This window comes from Scophthalmus maximus, chromosome 5 (genome assembly GCF_022379125.1).
Source record: "Scophthalmus maximus strain ysfricsl-2021 chromosome 5, ASM2237912v1, whole genome shotgun sequence".
NCBI lineage: Eukaryota > Metazoa > Chordata > Actinopteri > Pleuronectiformes > Scophthalmidae > Scophthalmus > Scophthalmus maximus.
The window spans coordinates 16,662,148-16,676,624 of record NC_061519.1 but is presented as its reverse complement, the minus strand read 5'-3'; the positions used below and the strand labels follow the sequence as shown (position 1 = coordinate 16,676,624).

Sequence of the window (14,477 nt, the reverse complement as noted above, 5' to 3'; positions counted from 1 at the left end):
CCTCGCAAGAGCCGCTCGTGGAGGGCTGCGCGCCGGGCGGCTCGCGGGACCCTGCTCCGGCCGCCCAGCTGCCCACATACGACGAGTGCAAGCGGCTGCCGACGTATGAAGAGACGGTGCGCGAGGGGAGCAGAGGACGGCCGCAGTTTTCTATGGGGAAGGCGACATGACGAGTACGACGGCCGGATGGAAGTGGGGCTTTATTATACCGCACTTTCAATGGGAAGTTTGGGAGGTGTCTTTTATATCATCACTGTGGATATCTAAAAGAAGAAGAAAAGGGAAAACAACCCACCTGTGACGTTGTCCGGCATTTTCCCTGCTGTCTGAACTGTATGATATTTTAACCTTTTATCGATCATTGCGCGTTGTGTTCCAAGAAATGTGTCCAACGAGGCTCAATGCCTTTAATGTTAATACGTCATGTAACAATCAATAATAAGGCATTCGATGATAAACCATACAGGACCAAGATTGCGGTTGCCAATTCCCTTTGACCAGCCATTCTGCAGCACGAGATCAATAATGTTGACATTTGAAAAATGATCAACTTCAAATTTACCATTCGACTTGAGGATCATTGTAAAAACCCAAACTATTCATCCCTTAATGATTTACTAATACTCTCCCCATGCAGACTGAATGGCTGAATTGTCCGAAAGAGATAAAGAAGAGAATGTAGTAATCGATCACTAACAATTGATAAAGCGTAATTTTGAAACCACATGTTCACTGCAGCAGGACCCACATCACCAAAACCTTATACCTGAGGACGTATCATTGTTTCTTATCTCGCTGACAGTGATGCTTAAGTAATGTGAAGTGCCTCCGTGGACCCAGGAGCTTAATGTACCGGCCCATGGCTGCGTGAGATAACCGAACTCTGTTTAATAATTGAAAGAAGATATAGTCATATACACCAATGAAAACCTATCTGCAGTTACTTATTGCATGTATTAGGTACTTGACAGTGTTTTTAATGGCAAATTGTGTTTCCTGTGGCACCACAACAACTGTAGATATACTGATATTTACTGATATTTTGCAAAACTCTGTAGTTCCAACTTCTGGTGATTCCTATTCATAGACTGCACCAAACGGTCGCATCTCTTCGAACGTGATTCATTGTTGGCACAAAGCTGTCTCGACGCAGAACAACTTATCATTTTTGCAATATTGCCAGTGGTCTGAAAATGAGAACATTTGAACTAAATAAAACCTAATGTCTGCTGGCCGCCTTCAGGTTGTGCACTGTTTCCTTGATGTTGTCTTTCATCGCCCCAGAGTCTGACGGGAGTTTGGCCGTCTGCACCACCCGCCTGAAGGCCTCCTCCACCCCGAATCCCGTCGACGCGGAGCAGGGCTGGGCGAACCAGTCGCGGTCGTGGCAGATCTTTCTCAGGTTGAACCTGTCCGCGATCTCCGTGGCGGTCAGGGCGCCGTTCACGTCCTGCTTGTTGGCGAGGAGAATGAGCGGCCGGCCCGTCAGCTGCTCGCTGCGCAGCGTCCTCTCCAGCTCCCGGCGCGCCTCCCGCAGTCGCTCCCTGTCCGAGCTGTCCACGACGAACACGACGGCGGCCGCGTCCGCGTGGAAGCTCTTCCAGTGCTCGCGCATCATCCCCTGGCCGCCGACGTCCCACATGGTTAAGTAGACGTTCTTCCTGTTCTTCCTGGCGTCGAGCATTTCCACGTTGAAGCCGATGGTCGCCACGGTGCTGACGCGCGCGTCGTACTTGAGCTTGTAGAGGAGGGTCGACTTCCCGGCGTTGTCCAGGCCCAGGAGGAGAACTTTGGCCTCGGGATGTTTAGATCCGCGAAGACCCATGGCGACGAAGAAAGAGAAAGAGAGCAAACTTCAAGTGGGATCGTCACCTCTTCCCCTCCCGGTGCTCCGTCGACGCAGTGTTTGCTTTGTGCGTGGCCCGGAGTTTAATGGATTAGCCATTAGCTCGACGCTGCCCATAACTCAGGCGCCACACCAGGGGGCAAAGGTCACACCTGAGGATAGCCCGGGTTTCATTGCAAACTGTAAAACCAATATTGTTCGATGCAGTGTGCTTATCTTACCCTGAGTTATAAACTGTCATCCTAAGACATTTACTGAAAACGCCTATACATGTCTGAAGCACACTGAAAGGATATTAGAGTACTTTAACTCAAAACTAAGATTTTGACTGATTGGATGATTTAGTTCCTGAAAAGGTAGAATTTGCTCTAAACCAGATGTTGTTCTGAAACAAAAAGCACTCGATCAAAATGCTTCTGAATTAAGACAAAAAACGATGAATGATTATTGTTTTCTCTTATTTCTCTTTTTTTTAACATGTTGGAAAACAGTACATTAGGCTACAAGCAACAGTGAGTATACGCTTGAAATCCACTCCACTCCAATGTTCTGTAACTCTTTCACTTAAAGGATCAGTGACATCTTAAACATGATACAATAATGAAGAGCGACTCCCCCCAGTCGACGAAACAAATGCAGCTTCTCAAATTGAAGTTGTGTTGGCCTCCTAAAGAAATAGTGATGTTCAAAGCCACACAATCATCATTCAAAAAAATCTTAGAATATTCAGACTCCCCACATCTTTTGTCAAAACTCCTTAAAGTGTCTTACAGCTGCTAAAAAACAAAAGGAGCCACAAACAACTCCACAAATGATGCTGATATGACAGGCTCGACTTATTGAAAGTCATTCAAAGATTAAGTCTTAACTATGACCCCCAGTCTATATCATATTCAGACAACCAACATTTAAAATTTTAAACATTTGTGCTATCGTAAACAGTGCATTGATTAAATTAATTGTAAAAAATTCAGAAAAATTGGAAGGTAAAAATCAAAACAGATGAAAAAATAAATGACGGTTATCAGCCAGGAGGGGGCGCAGTTTTCACTTTTGACCTAGTCGGTCGTAGTGCACTGTGTTGACAAGCCACTCTGGTTGGTTCGCTGTTTGCGCCAACATCCAGAAGTGGACATGTGCCCAACTCTCAGTACCATCTCCCCTCATTTGATCTACTCCATGTTATTCTAAAAAAAATACATATAAAAAAGAAAAAAAAAGCGTTTTACATCCTGATTAACGTTTGAAACGAGACACGCCCATGACGCACGGTAATCGTCTAGCGTCCTCTCATCGTCTTCCAGTCCAACAATGTCTCATTAGACTAAATCAGTAAAATCCAGTGATCAGTCGAGCCAACTCCTCCACGATCCATCTCCATCCACCCACAGACTCGGGGTGGCGCCACTCGGCGCAGCTCAGGAACCCAAATCACCCGCAAAGACGTCAAGGGGACACACGCACACAGTGCATCCAGTCACGGGGTGCTTGACTTAATTCCATGAATTTGCATTGTATTTCACTTTTTTCAAGATCTGGTCCAGTTCTCCCGGGGCTTCACCCACACGCCGCCGGTGGGGTTGTCCATCACGTACACCAGCCCTCCGCTGTCACGGCGGCCTTGGGGCCAAGAGTGCGGTGTTGACTTATCCTGCGCCCGGGCGGGAGAGTGAGGACAGGCCGGCTGACCGGTCCCCTTCTTCTGGATGTGAACAACGGGAGCTGGGGTAGAACACGCGTCGGTTCCCCGACACACGTCTGCGCCAACGCGATGGAAAACCACCCTGGCCTCTATGGTGGACTTGGAGCCGTGCTGTCCCATACTGTGACTCGAAGAAAGAAAAGCACAGGGGATCAAAAACAAAAAACTAAGCAGAACCCTTTTTATTCTTGCTTCTCTGTGAGTTGGCTAAATTACAACTTTCTCCCACTGCTACCTATACTCCCACTTGCCTCGCTTATAAAGTGCCAAACCCAGGTAAAACTGGGTACAGACTTCCCGTAAAGTTGTTGTGTGTGACGCACTTGGCTTTATGGTCAATAGAGACCTGCACGTTGCAACAGGGATCTGGGGCATTTGGATCGGTTCATGTCCGAGCTATTCTGGGTAATTGCACCTGGTACAGATCGTCACTGCACTTGGCACCGTGCGAGCGCCCCGCGCGCCGTGGAGGCTGCGGTGGGCTGGAGTTGCCCTGCAGCCGCCGCAGCGCAGAGTTATGGCACAGAGAGCTATTTGTGGTCCGACAGAGGCATCCCAGAAACGCTCTGACAACGTCATGTGATTTCCCCTCAACTAATTCATGATGTCATCACCTCAGTTAACTTTAATAAACACATGTTGAGTCACATTAGATTAAAACAAATGTAAATTTAAACTACCAAAAGTCGATTGCTGGGACACATTACTGAAGGCCAGAATGAAATACCACACTTTTGTAATAATATAGACTAAAGGGAGCAAATGCATTTCAGGTTGAAGAGTTTGTTTAATACTGATCATTTTCATACAGAAAGGCATAACACTTTACACTTTCTACCTGTGTAAATCACATGTCAAAGTAACGTGATGACGGTTATCCGTCTTATTGTCAACATCAGCTCATATACAGGACAAAAGAAAAAAAATGCATTTACAGAATGCTGATTTGGACACGACAATAAATAAGGCATAAGTTAAACTGTTAAATAAAATTTAAAAAAGCTTCCTTCAGGTGATGTGAAGGTCATAGTATACAGCAGTAAAAACCGAACGTAGTAGTAAATCAATCATAGTTCATGGTAACTGTCCTTGACATCATGTAGCTGTAAATTACACTGCCTTCATTCCGTCAAAAGCATATCATATTTCTAGCTCTAGCATTCCAGTTGCAGCTGCATGTACAGTCGATAATGTGTTGTCTTTTAGTTGCTTTCTCGTGGCAGCAGAGGCATGGAAGTCTCCAGCTTCGTGTGCTCCCCAGGTCAGAGGTAAGCCACCAGTGTCCATGGATGCATACACACTGTACTTTGTTCAAGAGCATGGACGCGCCAAAGCACATGCCCCGATACAGATGGTGTAGAATAACTTCACTCACAGCTCACGTTATCTCCATGAAATTGCTTCATCAAGAGGTGAGGGTCAGGAACTAAATAAGGTTCTATATACATTAAAACCCTCTTGTATTACTGAGGATGTACAGTATTTACATTGGCTGATATGTAATAAGAATTCTCCATTCAAAAAAAATAATTTGCTTTTATTTCTTCTGAACTCTGTGTTTGTGTGCACGAGTGGCATTAAACTAAAAATCTTGCATTTACATACCACTGGCCTCCTGCAGGTTCGAACGGTGGCTGTTGTAAATAAAAATCAAATACATTGAAATTTAAAATTTGCAGTTTCAGCCTTCAAGGACTTGGGTGGCTGTGACAGTATTGATGATGGTCATGAAGCATTTCATCAAATTATTGTGAACCGTACATCCACATTTATGACAACCAACTATCCAGATGCGCACAAACAGATGTAATACTAATATTACAGAAGTTGTGCTTACTTTGCAAAAAAAAAAATGGACAAACATACCGAGCATGTGGAGGGTTCATTACATTTTCCCAATACAATCTAATACCTTATTCCATCTTAAAACAGTAATGGAGTACATTACATTTTAAGATGGAATACCAAAGTTATTTCTAAGGCTTTTTAAATGTTCAACTGCGACGACTGCTGGTTTTAAGAAGCCATTGCAACCAGCGTGAAAGTGACGCTGAACGCAGCTCAAGGATGCAACTACAAACGATTAACAGCCACCTCTCAAATTAAGGTTTGCATCCACTGGAGTCTTTTTTTTTCCCCCCAGGTCAACATTGTGGCACATTACATATATTATGTGAGAGCAAAATGCAGCAAGCAGTGTGTTTTTTGCAAATGCATTTTCAGCCGCCTCCCGTAGTTGCACACTAACTCTTAGGCACTAGTTGACGCCTCCTCTGTAGAAGCCTCCATGTGGAACAGCAGGAAATCACTCACAGTCTTTAAGTGTGCTGGTTTAGTGTCTGTTTGTCCTGCGCTTATGCATCTCCTCTGTTGGAGCACTTCTATTTTTGAAAGCATTTATCATTAAGTTGGCTGATGGTTATTGGGTCTATATTGTATTTACATGCCCTAATCTCAATCAGAAACCTAGAAAGGAAACAAGACCTAATCTTTACAGGTGTAAGCATGTATGTGTGCACTTGTCCAAAGTCCAGTTCTCCTACTATCAGTCCTCAGTCCTCCTGTGATATTGCAGCTCCACCCAGAAGATGGGGGGGAAAAATAATATCACAGAAAGCATTGATCATAATTCGAGCTCTAAAACGCGAGACCTAGTCCCCCGCCTTGCTGCTCCCCCCAGCTCCACTTTTAAATTTAACCACCATTACGGTAATGTTGTCGGGGCAGCCGCGGTAGAAGGACTGGAGAACGATGCTCTTGGCGCCGAAGTGAGGCTCGTCCAGGCGCTCGCGGACAAACCGAACGGCCTCCTCGTTGCTGAAGGCGTCCCACAGGCCGTCGGAAGCCAGGATCATGAACTCTGGCTGCAGTTTGTCGAGGTCAAAGGTCATGATATCCGGTTCGGGGATGACTACGTTGAGGTTTTTCAGCGGGTAGTCTCCCAGGGAGCGGGACATTGCCAGGATTCCCTGCACTCTCCAGGAGCCGTTAAAACTGATGAAACCTCCTGAGAGTGAAGAGAAACATGGAAACGTCAGTAATTAATCAGAGTCCAGTACAGTCTGATGAAGAGAAAAAATAATGGCTGGGTGGGATGTACTGTACAGCAATCCAAATCATGGACTATTTCGAGTCTTTGTTTGACCCACAAATGTACTTTTGTTTGTCTGAGTGTTTTAAAAGTGAGAAGTTGTGTCTGTAGATGCTGATGCTCTAAAATGCTGATTTGATTGATTTGAGATAGATAATGTGACAAATGCTAAATTGAGAAAATCATTCAATCACACAGACTCGGTATCTATTTCTGACACTGCGCTAAATGTTTAACAGAATGCTGTTCCTGAACAGACCCACAGATGGCAACCAAGGACCCCAGACTCAACCACACAGAGAAGAGCAGTGCAGGTACTGTACATGCTGCATATACACGTTATATTTCAGCTGTGTCGATGTCTCTTACGTACCAGCCCTCTTGATCCTCTTGCGTTCTTTGAGCTGATATGGTTTGTGATCATGTGACAGTGCAACGGCGTTGCCGTCTTTGTCACACAACACACCACGAGAGTCTCCGACGTTGGCCACTGTGAGCTCTCGGTCTGACAGCAGCGCTACGAGACATGTCGTACCTGCAAGGGAGAGAGAGAGAGAGAGAGAGAAAGAAACTGAAATGAAAGGCTGAAGGTACTGACGGATCTAAATTATTTGTAAATGTCCCAAAGATGTGTTACGATACTGAATCAAATCCAGTTGTGTGTTTAAACTGTTTTCCTGCACTTCATCACTTTACATCACATTCATTTTTTGAAATGATTATATTTCTCATAATTAATACATGTAACTAATAACAATTACACTTATACTAATCAATCAGGGCTCAAAGTATCACTACAGCAATCTATGATGATGTATAGAATTTTTTGCCCTTTAAAGTGCAATTTTGCAGAATTTGGAAGAAGAGGGCATTCAATCTATGGTACAAATGATAACAGACAAGAGGTCATTCCTTCGTAAAAATACTATGACCTGTGGCTCAATAGTAGGTCAACATTGAATACAAAATGATGTAAAAATCTGTATATAAATTGACAGAGTGGCAAAACAAATCAACAATGAAAAACAATAACCCACAACGTGTGTTTCCTGGGGAAGATGTATCAAATTCCACCAACTGATCCGCCCGGACTTAAGCTTTGAAACTTACAACTGCTCCACCAACATCAACATGCAGCAGCTTAATGTTACAGCAGTCTCACTCTTCTCAGTCTGCACTTCGAGTGAAGTGTACAAAAGGAACCCGTCAGAGAGGTAAATGTCAGCCGGGAAGCATTGTGCTGAGGGAATACTATACAGCAAACTGCTAGATTTTATTTGATAGCCAAGGCGCTGTGAAGCACAAAGTCCTTTAAGAGGCAGGCATTGTGAACGCCGAACAAACGAGCACTGGAAGGCATCGTTTTAACATATCTGCTTTTGGCATCAGAATATTTTTAGGCAATTAAATGCATCACAACACATGTAGATGCTCCACAGGGGCACAAACTTTATAACACCTTTGTTTGTCTGGCTGAAATCTGTATGAGATTCCTTTTCACTACACAAAACTTAATTTCCCACAAATGCTTTGAGTCAAATTTTCCAACCCTTTCCACATATTTAAAAAAAGTTTGATGCAATCCATCATTTCTTAATTAAGGGGATTGCCTGAAAACCCTCCAGGGGCTTGAAATGTGGCAGAAAATTAATTAATAGGTAGCAACATTCAATATACAAATTATGTGTCTTAAAACCTGAATTTAACGTACAGTAAAAACATGAACAGTTTAACATTGTACGTTGGCAAAACTGTATCCCATAAAACCCCATATAACATATGTACTATATATGTAAACTGAGTCAGACAGTCTGAGACTCACACATTAAACGCACATCTATAATTCGTCGTATACACAAACACATTAGCAGACTAGGAACATACACTTGCGATTTGGTTGGTATTATCATAAGGCAAAGGGAAAAAAATCACCAATAATCTCTCTTGTTGGATCATAATTCGACCCCCTACCACAACGCAAACACTAATTTGATACACGATTCCCTTCCCCCCCCTGACCTGCTTCGTCGTGGTTGACAGAGAGCTTGTCGAGTATCTCACGATCCACGGCCAGGATGCGCTGCTCGAGGATGCTGCTGTACGACAGGGCGCTCTCCCTCTTCTCTCTCTCGAAGGCCTGCAGCTGCTGCCTCAGCGACTCGGGCAGGTGGGCCTTCACATAGTCGGCTGCAGCCTGGGAGACGGAGGAGGTCGGGAGGTGAGGGGAGAACAGGTACAGGTGGAGCGCAGACCTATGTTTGGCACATAGGCTAATAAGGATTAAATGACAATGTGTATTATGAAAGGGGTCGCTCATAGAGGTGAAGCCACAGAGAATTATCATCTGGCTCTGCAGTTCCCCTCAGCTCTTACTTAAGCATCCTTATTTTCAGCAACAGCAGGCGGCCGTTTTTCCTGGGGGAAATGTTAGCGACGTGCCGGTGAACACGGTGGGGACATTTAATTAGAAGGAGGGTGAATCCTGGGATTAAATTTCCTCTTTGTCAAAATGTTTTATCATAGCAACTTTGGGAGGTGTGTAAATATCAAGCTTTGGTGTTTTACGTAAGTGGCAACCCACACTGACTTCCCCCACTGTTTTGTGAACTGCCGTTTTGAAGCCGGTTGAGTTTAGTATCCACGCCCCAATGGGTGCTTTATTGTCTATTTTACTCTAAATGGAACCATAATTTACTAAATGAACATCATGCTGCATTGAAGAAGATGTAATACCAGAGACTGAGAACAAAAACTCCTGAGGAACATGTTTATCTGGCGTTCAAGTGAGAAGTAGAGTCATTTTCTCATTGACTTCTATAGAAACCAACATCTTTTTTGCAACCAGTGGAGTCGCCCTCTGCTGGTTTTAGGAGAGAATACAGATTTCCGGCACTTCAACATTGACTTTTATGTCCAGTCTTTGGTTTAAAACTTGATGCTGTGCTACTGTGAATTTCTTTCTTATTGGATCTTTCTCCCATTGCTGCCCGGTAATACGGTCCAATATAACTCTAATTTAGAAGAGTGCTTCTTTTTTTTTCATCATATAAAGCAATTGCTCTGTGCTGAATTATTGAACATCCTCCTGCCCACTGGCCCTCCTCCTCCCCCTGCCCTTATTTATCTGCTTCTTCCCTCATTTTCTCTGCCAACACTTCCATTATGCTAATGCTGTTGAATGAAATGTAAAATGGGGGGAAAATGTATACCACCCGAATATCCCAGTAGAAACAGAGTACATATTTCATATTCAAAGTTTCTATGGAAATGCGGACACCTATCTTTTTTGCTGATTTAGCAGTTCTGCAGCACAAGTGATAATGTGAATTCATCTTTTATCTTATTTTTACCCTTTTACTTTTTCATTTTTGATTAATTTCATCATGCATTTTAGTTGCAATTAACGCCTTAGCAAAGACACAACCTAAAATCAATATCTCTGAAAATATGGTTCAACAGTTCTGCTTCTAACTCCTACGCTTCATTTACTGACCCACAACTAAAAACTGCCTGTTTCAATGCAGTAATTACATTTGTCAAACTACACAAATGAGATTTGAACTGACAACCACTATGATTCTACTCCAAATGATTATCATGAGGTATAATGGAATTGGAAATACAGTACACCACAGGAGCCAGGAGATGAAATATTATGAGAGATTAGCACATTCCTGCTGCACCCATCTCTCATTCCCTTTAGCTGGACAGATGTACTCATTCATTTTTTTAAGTAGAGAGCGAGGCAAACAGCGAGTCGCGATCTGGAAGAGAGTTAGAAAGGTAATTTTTCATTTGCAGTATACAGCGAAAAAAACAAACACCAGGACTATGACTCAAATAATATTCCATCAGAGGATTTAATGAGTGAAAGTGATATATTGGGCCATCTTCATAAAAGGTTGAGTCAGTGTGTAACTATAAATTAAGTTTTACACAGTAAAGCGGTGTCAAAGCAAACTACTCACAGTTCCTGCTTCAATAGCAAATAGTGTTGGTAAATCAAGACAGGAGCAGTTTGTGCTGACTTTTATTATTCTGGGCCTTAACCCAATACTTGACATGATAAAAACTAAAATAAGGAAGCTGTTTGAGAGAAATCTCCTGCATTTATTTTCATAGCCAGAACAGACTGCACTGCCAGAGACGGCGTGTTTTATCTGCCCATATTATGTATTTAGCTTGGCAACTGTGTGCGTGCGTGCGTGCGTGCGTGCGTGCGTGCGTGCGTGCGTGCGTGCGTGCGTGCGTGCGTGCGTGCGTGCGTGCGTGCGTGCGTGCGTGCGTGCGTGCGTGCGCTCACACTTGTACCAAACTGCAAAAAAAACCTAAAAATATTCTAGGATTTTTTTTTTCTCCAAACATTAATAGTCCCAGAGGGTAAACACGGCTTTCTCAAATGATCCTCAACATGATTGACTGTATTTACTGTTAGTGCCTGGTTCTTAAACTGGAAACCACGTGTTTCCTGATATATAGATAATGTCTGAGTGTGTTTCCATACATATCAGGATGAGGTCTGTGTACTGATGCTAATGTGACAATAAGTCATTAAAAAAAAAGAATGGCCGACACAGATGAAACTCATTTGAATGTAGACAATGCACAGAGATACACTAAGAAAAAGAAAGAGTGGAAAGGGAGGAAATAAGAGAGAAGAGAAAGACTGACGAACACGGAAATGGTGAGGGACGTTGTGACAGACAGGAAGGACAAATATTTGTTTTGGGGACTGGAACAGACGTAGTTTGTATTCTCCCTCTCACTTATCACTGTGCACAACAAAAGTGCTTTTCTGTGTAAAAATAAATCTGGATGCATATCATGTCTGACTTGGGATTGAATGTCCTGCTGTGGCTTGATGTTCGACCGGCAGAAGAGCAGTCGTCCTGGGAGATATTATACTGTAGCTCCCAACTCTGATTCTCTAACTGATTTCAATTTCATTTACGAATAGTTATGGTAAGAAGCGGCTCGCAGAGATATTCCCCGAGACACATCGCCGTTGCTGTAAGTTTACAGGTCTGCTTGACTATGCATCTTCTACACCTTGTCCAAAAGCAGAGATGTCGACGTTTCAAAAAAATATATAAAAATTGGCTTTCCCTCCTAGATAAACTTCAAGCCAAGACAAATAAATCTCTGGACCCTCCTCTGGTTTTCTTTGTAATAAAATATTAGTAAATTGTCTCAGTTGAAATGTGTCCAATGCAGGAACCTCGGGGGACAGTGATGGTGACAGATGGTGCGCGACATGTGGTCTGTAGGAAGCCATGAGAAACCAGTGACCCTTGGCAACACAGGGAGTGGAGGGGAGATAGACAACACACACACACACACACACACACACACACACTCACTCTTTTGTGATGAATCCCAAGTCAACACCCTGGCAGCGGGATGGAGGAGGTGTGTTCACACAAAAGAATACAATGCCGGATTGGGGGGGGGAACTGCTGCATTTGAAAATGGGGTAAGTATTTGAAGTGCTGTCCCCCTGTCGCCCCAATTCAAAGAACTACGTTTCCCCTAGCAACCTGCACCTCTGCACTGCCCAACAGAGGGCTTGTACTTTCTGTTATAATTATGCCATTATTTATAATAAACGTTTCAAACACGTCTTTTGAAATGGGCTTTATTGTTGTTAAGAGGAAAGATCGTGTTCTGCAGGAAGCACTGAGGATGTCTGTGTCTAAGTGATGCTGAGACCTGGTGCAGGTCTCGGGGTCTAATGAGTGCCGTGGGCCCGGTGTACCCTCTCCCTCCCAGCCTACCTCTCCGCCGTGACCGTCAAATATCCCGAAGATGGACGGGTGGCTCTTGTTGGCGATGTCGGTGAGCACCTCGAAGCGGTCCTCCATGTGGTCTCTCCTCCCCTGGATGGAGTACACGGCCACGTTGTTGTTCTTGAACTCCCAGGTCTTGGAGAACTCCGCGTCCAGGACGCTGAGGCCTCCCAGCCGGTCGTTCTGCATCATCTCCGCCACTTTCCCCTTCACCATCTTCACGGCGTCCCGGCTGGACTTGACGATGGTCTTCACCTCGTCCGTGTGGAAGAAGTAGCTCCACAGCGCCAGGCTGATGCAGAGCAGGAACAACGTCTCCGGCCTGAGGAGAAAATAGCGCATGATCCGACCCAGAAGAGACAAGAGCGTCATTGTGTCTCCTACCATCACACGCAACCGAGCTGTGGTCTGTCCCCGCGGCCCCCTTTTTTTTTTTCTTTTTTTTTTTTTTTGCACAACTCACTCCATCCGCGCGGCGGAACTGTGGAGGAATCGATTCACCGCCACGATGTTCGACGAGGGAGGAACCACAACATTCACACGGCTCGTCGGAGGCCACTGTCCTCGACTCGGAGCGCCTTTGCGCACTGTGCGCGGCTGGCTGCCAGACACCGGGGCCGAGAAGCGCAGGACAAACGCGGACGAGAAGCCCTCATTGATTCGCGGCGTTGGTCGCGGTCCTACCCTCGGCTCTCCGAACGACCGCGAGCGGATTCCACGAGTCGTTCCGAACTCCCCCGGCCCATTGTAGGATGACGAATGTTTTCGGGTGAGACCCACCTCGGAGGGAGAGAGTCACCGGGAGTTAACCGGGAGACGACAGTCGACGCTGTGTGTGTCCTCCCTTTCCGCCGCTGGCCCCGTCTCTCTCCTCGGACGTGTGTCTGCTCAGTCTCCGCACCGACACGAGCCTATCACTATTTTATTTATTTTTTTTGCGAACACACCTCCACTCATGTCAAACCACCAACGTGGGGTCGAGATGAAAGAGGAAGTCGATTGCTATCGTCTTAGTAAAGCGACTTAAAAGCGTTCGATGTGCACGCGTGCACAAGGACAGAACTTTATTTTGAAAGTCTTTAGCGGAGGTGGGTTGCGTCGGTCCTGTGGAACTTGACACCGCGCACTCCGCTGCGCTGACAAGAGTGCGCAGCCGCAAACTCAGAGGATGCAAAGCATTCGAGCCAATGGCCGGTGACTGCGGAATCAAATGATGATGTCATCGAGTAGAAGCTTACATGGCAGCATCATCATGTTGAATCTGGAGATGTCTAAATGTTTACACTTCTCACCTCTTTGACTGGTGAACATACTGCATTGGAATTTGTGCTATAGGCTATTGGCTCTCTGAATTACATTTATTTTACACGTTTTGCGCAGTTCTTATTTCTGATTATATATATATATTGTTATTTAATGGTATCTATCAATCTATCTATCTATCCATCTATCTACCTATTTATTTTTTCGGGGCCCGGCTGGCATTTTATGAACAACTAAATGTTAATTAATATAATAAAACATAATCAATGCTTGACAAATACATAAGGTAGCAAAAACACATATATAACAAACTTTGAATAAAAAGGCACAATAATTATTAATTATTAGCTATGATTGCCCATAATTAATGTGAAACTAGGCCTGTGTTTAAATGTTGGTCAGAAGAGTCGTTGTACTCAATAAACACTGCCCCCTAGTGGCCATCTGGAGTAATATATCTCTGGCACAGTAAGCTGGCATGTTTAGGAAAAGTTTTATTTGATAAGGAAATTTTATTTAGACCAAGATATATTTTACAAGAGACACAAGAGAACAAATTCCATATTTATAATCTCTCAACGTGATAATTCAGTCACACAAAGCAGTCGACACGCAAGATCCACACCTGTTTCTCTAAACCTCAGTTTGTTTCTTGGACCAGGATGGAGGCACCTACATCTGAGTAGAATAGGTATAGGTACCTGTGGCCTGAGTTCAGCTCAGGATGTTGAAACGTTTCAGCAACTTAAATGGCAAAAAGTCTATGGAAATAAAAAGACAGATATGCTG

At 44.3% G+C, this 14,477-nt stretch overlaps 2 protein-coding genes across 5 annotated transcripts; both read right to left on the bottom strand.

The window, feature by feature from the left end:
- Nucleotides 1–393: 393 nt before the first annotated feature.
- Nucleotides 394–1,939, bottom strand: arl14 (ADP-ribosylation factor-like 14). The gene has a single exon (XM_035635238.2). It carries the CDS (start codon nt 1,823–1,825, stop codon nt 1,220–1,222), a length of 606 nt encoding a protein of 201 aa, XP_035491131.2. The 5' UTR covers nt 1,826–1,939; the 3' UTR covers nt 394–1,219.
- A 2,376-nt stretch (nt 1,940–4,315) lies between these two features.
- ppm1la (protein phosphatase, Mg2+/Mn2+ dependent, 1La) lies at nt 4,316–13,384 on the bottom strand. Of its 4 annotated transcripts, none has more exons than XM_035634506.2 (5): nt 13,110–13,384; nt 12,414–12,747; nt 8,659–8,833; nt 7,013–7,174; nt 4,316–6,555 (listed from the first exon to the last, which is right to left on the bottom strand). In XM_035634506.2, the coding sequence occupies exons 1-5, from the start codon at nt 13,169–13,171 to the stop codon at nt 6,200–6,202; spliced, it is 1,089 nt and encodes a 362-aa protein (XP_035490399.1). In that variant the 5' UTR covers nt 13,172–13,384; the 3' UTR covers nt 4,316–6,199. The 4 variants fall into 4 exon arrangements, with proteins under 4 accessions (XP_035490399.1, XP_035490400.1, XP_035490401.1 ...); XM_035634507.2 differs by having other exon boundaries at nt 12,889–13,382; XM_035634508.2 differs by having other exon boundaries at nt 13,206–13,380.
- Nucleotides 13,385–14,477: the final 1,093 nt, after the last annotated feature.

Excerpts from the sequence above, each read along its gene's own strand:
- arl14 (XM_035635238.2), bottom strand. The coding sequence starts at position 1,825 with ATGGGTCTTCGCGGATCTAAACATCCCGAGGCCAAAGTTCTCCTCCTG.
- ppm1la (XM_035634505.2), bottom strand. The coding sequence starts at position 12,812 with ATGGTAGGAGACACAATGACGCTCTTGTCTCTTCTGGGTCGGATCATG. Across the intron at positions 7,175-8,658 it reads TGTCAACCACGACGAAGCAG|GTACGACATGTCTCGTAGCG; the intron begins GTCAGGGGGGGG and ends TCTCCCTTGCAG. Across the intron at positions 6,556-7,012 it reads CAAGAGGATCAAGAGGGCTG|GAGGTTTCATCAGTTTTAAC; the intron begins GTACGTAAGAGA and ends CTTCACTCTCAG.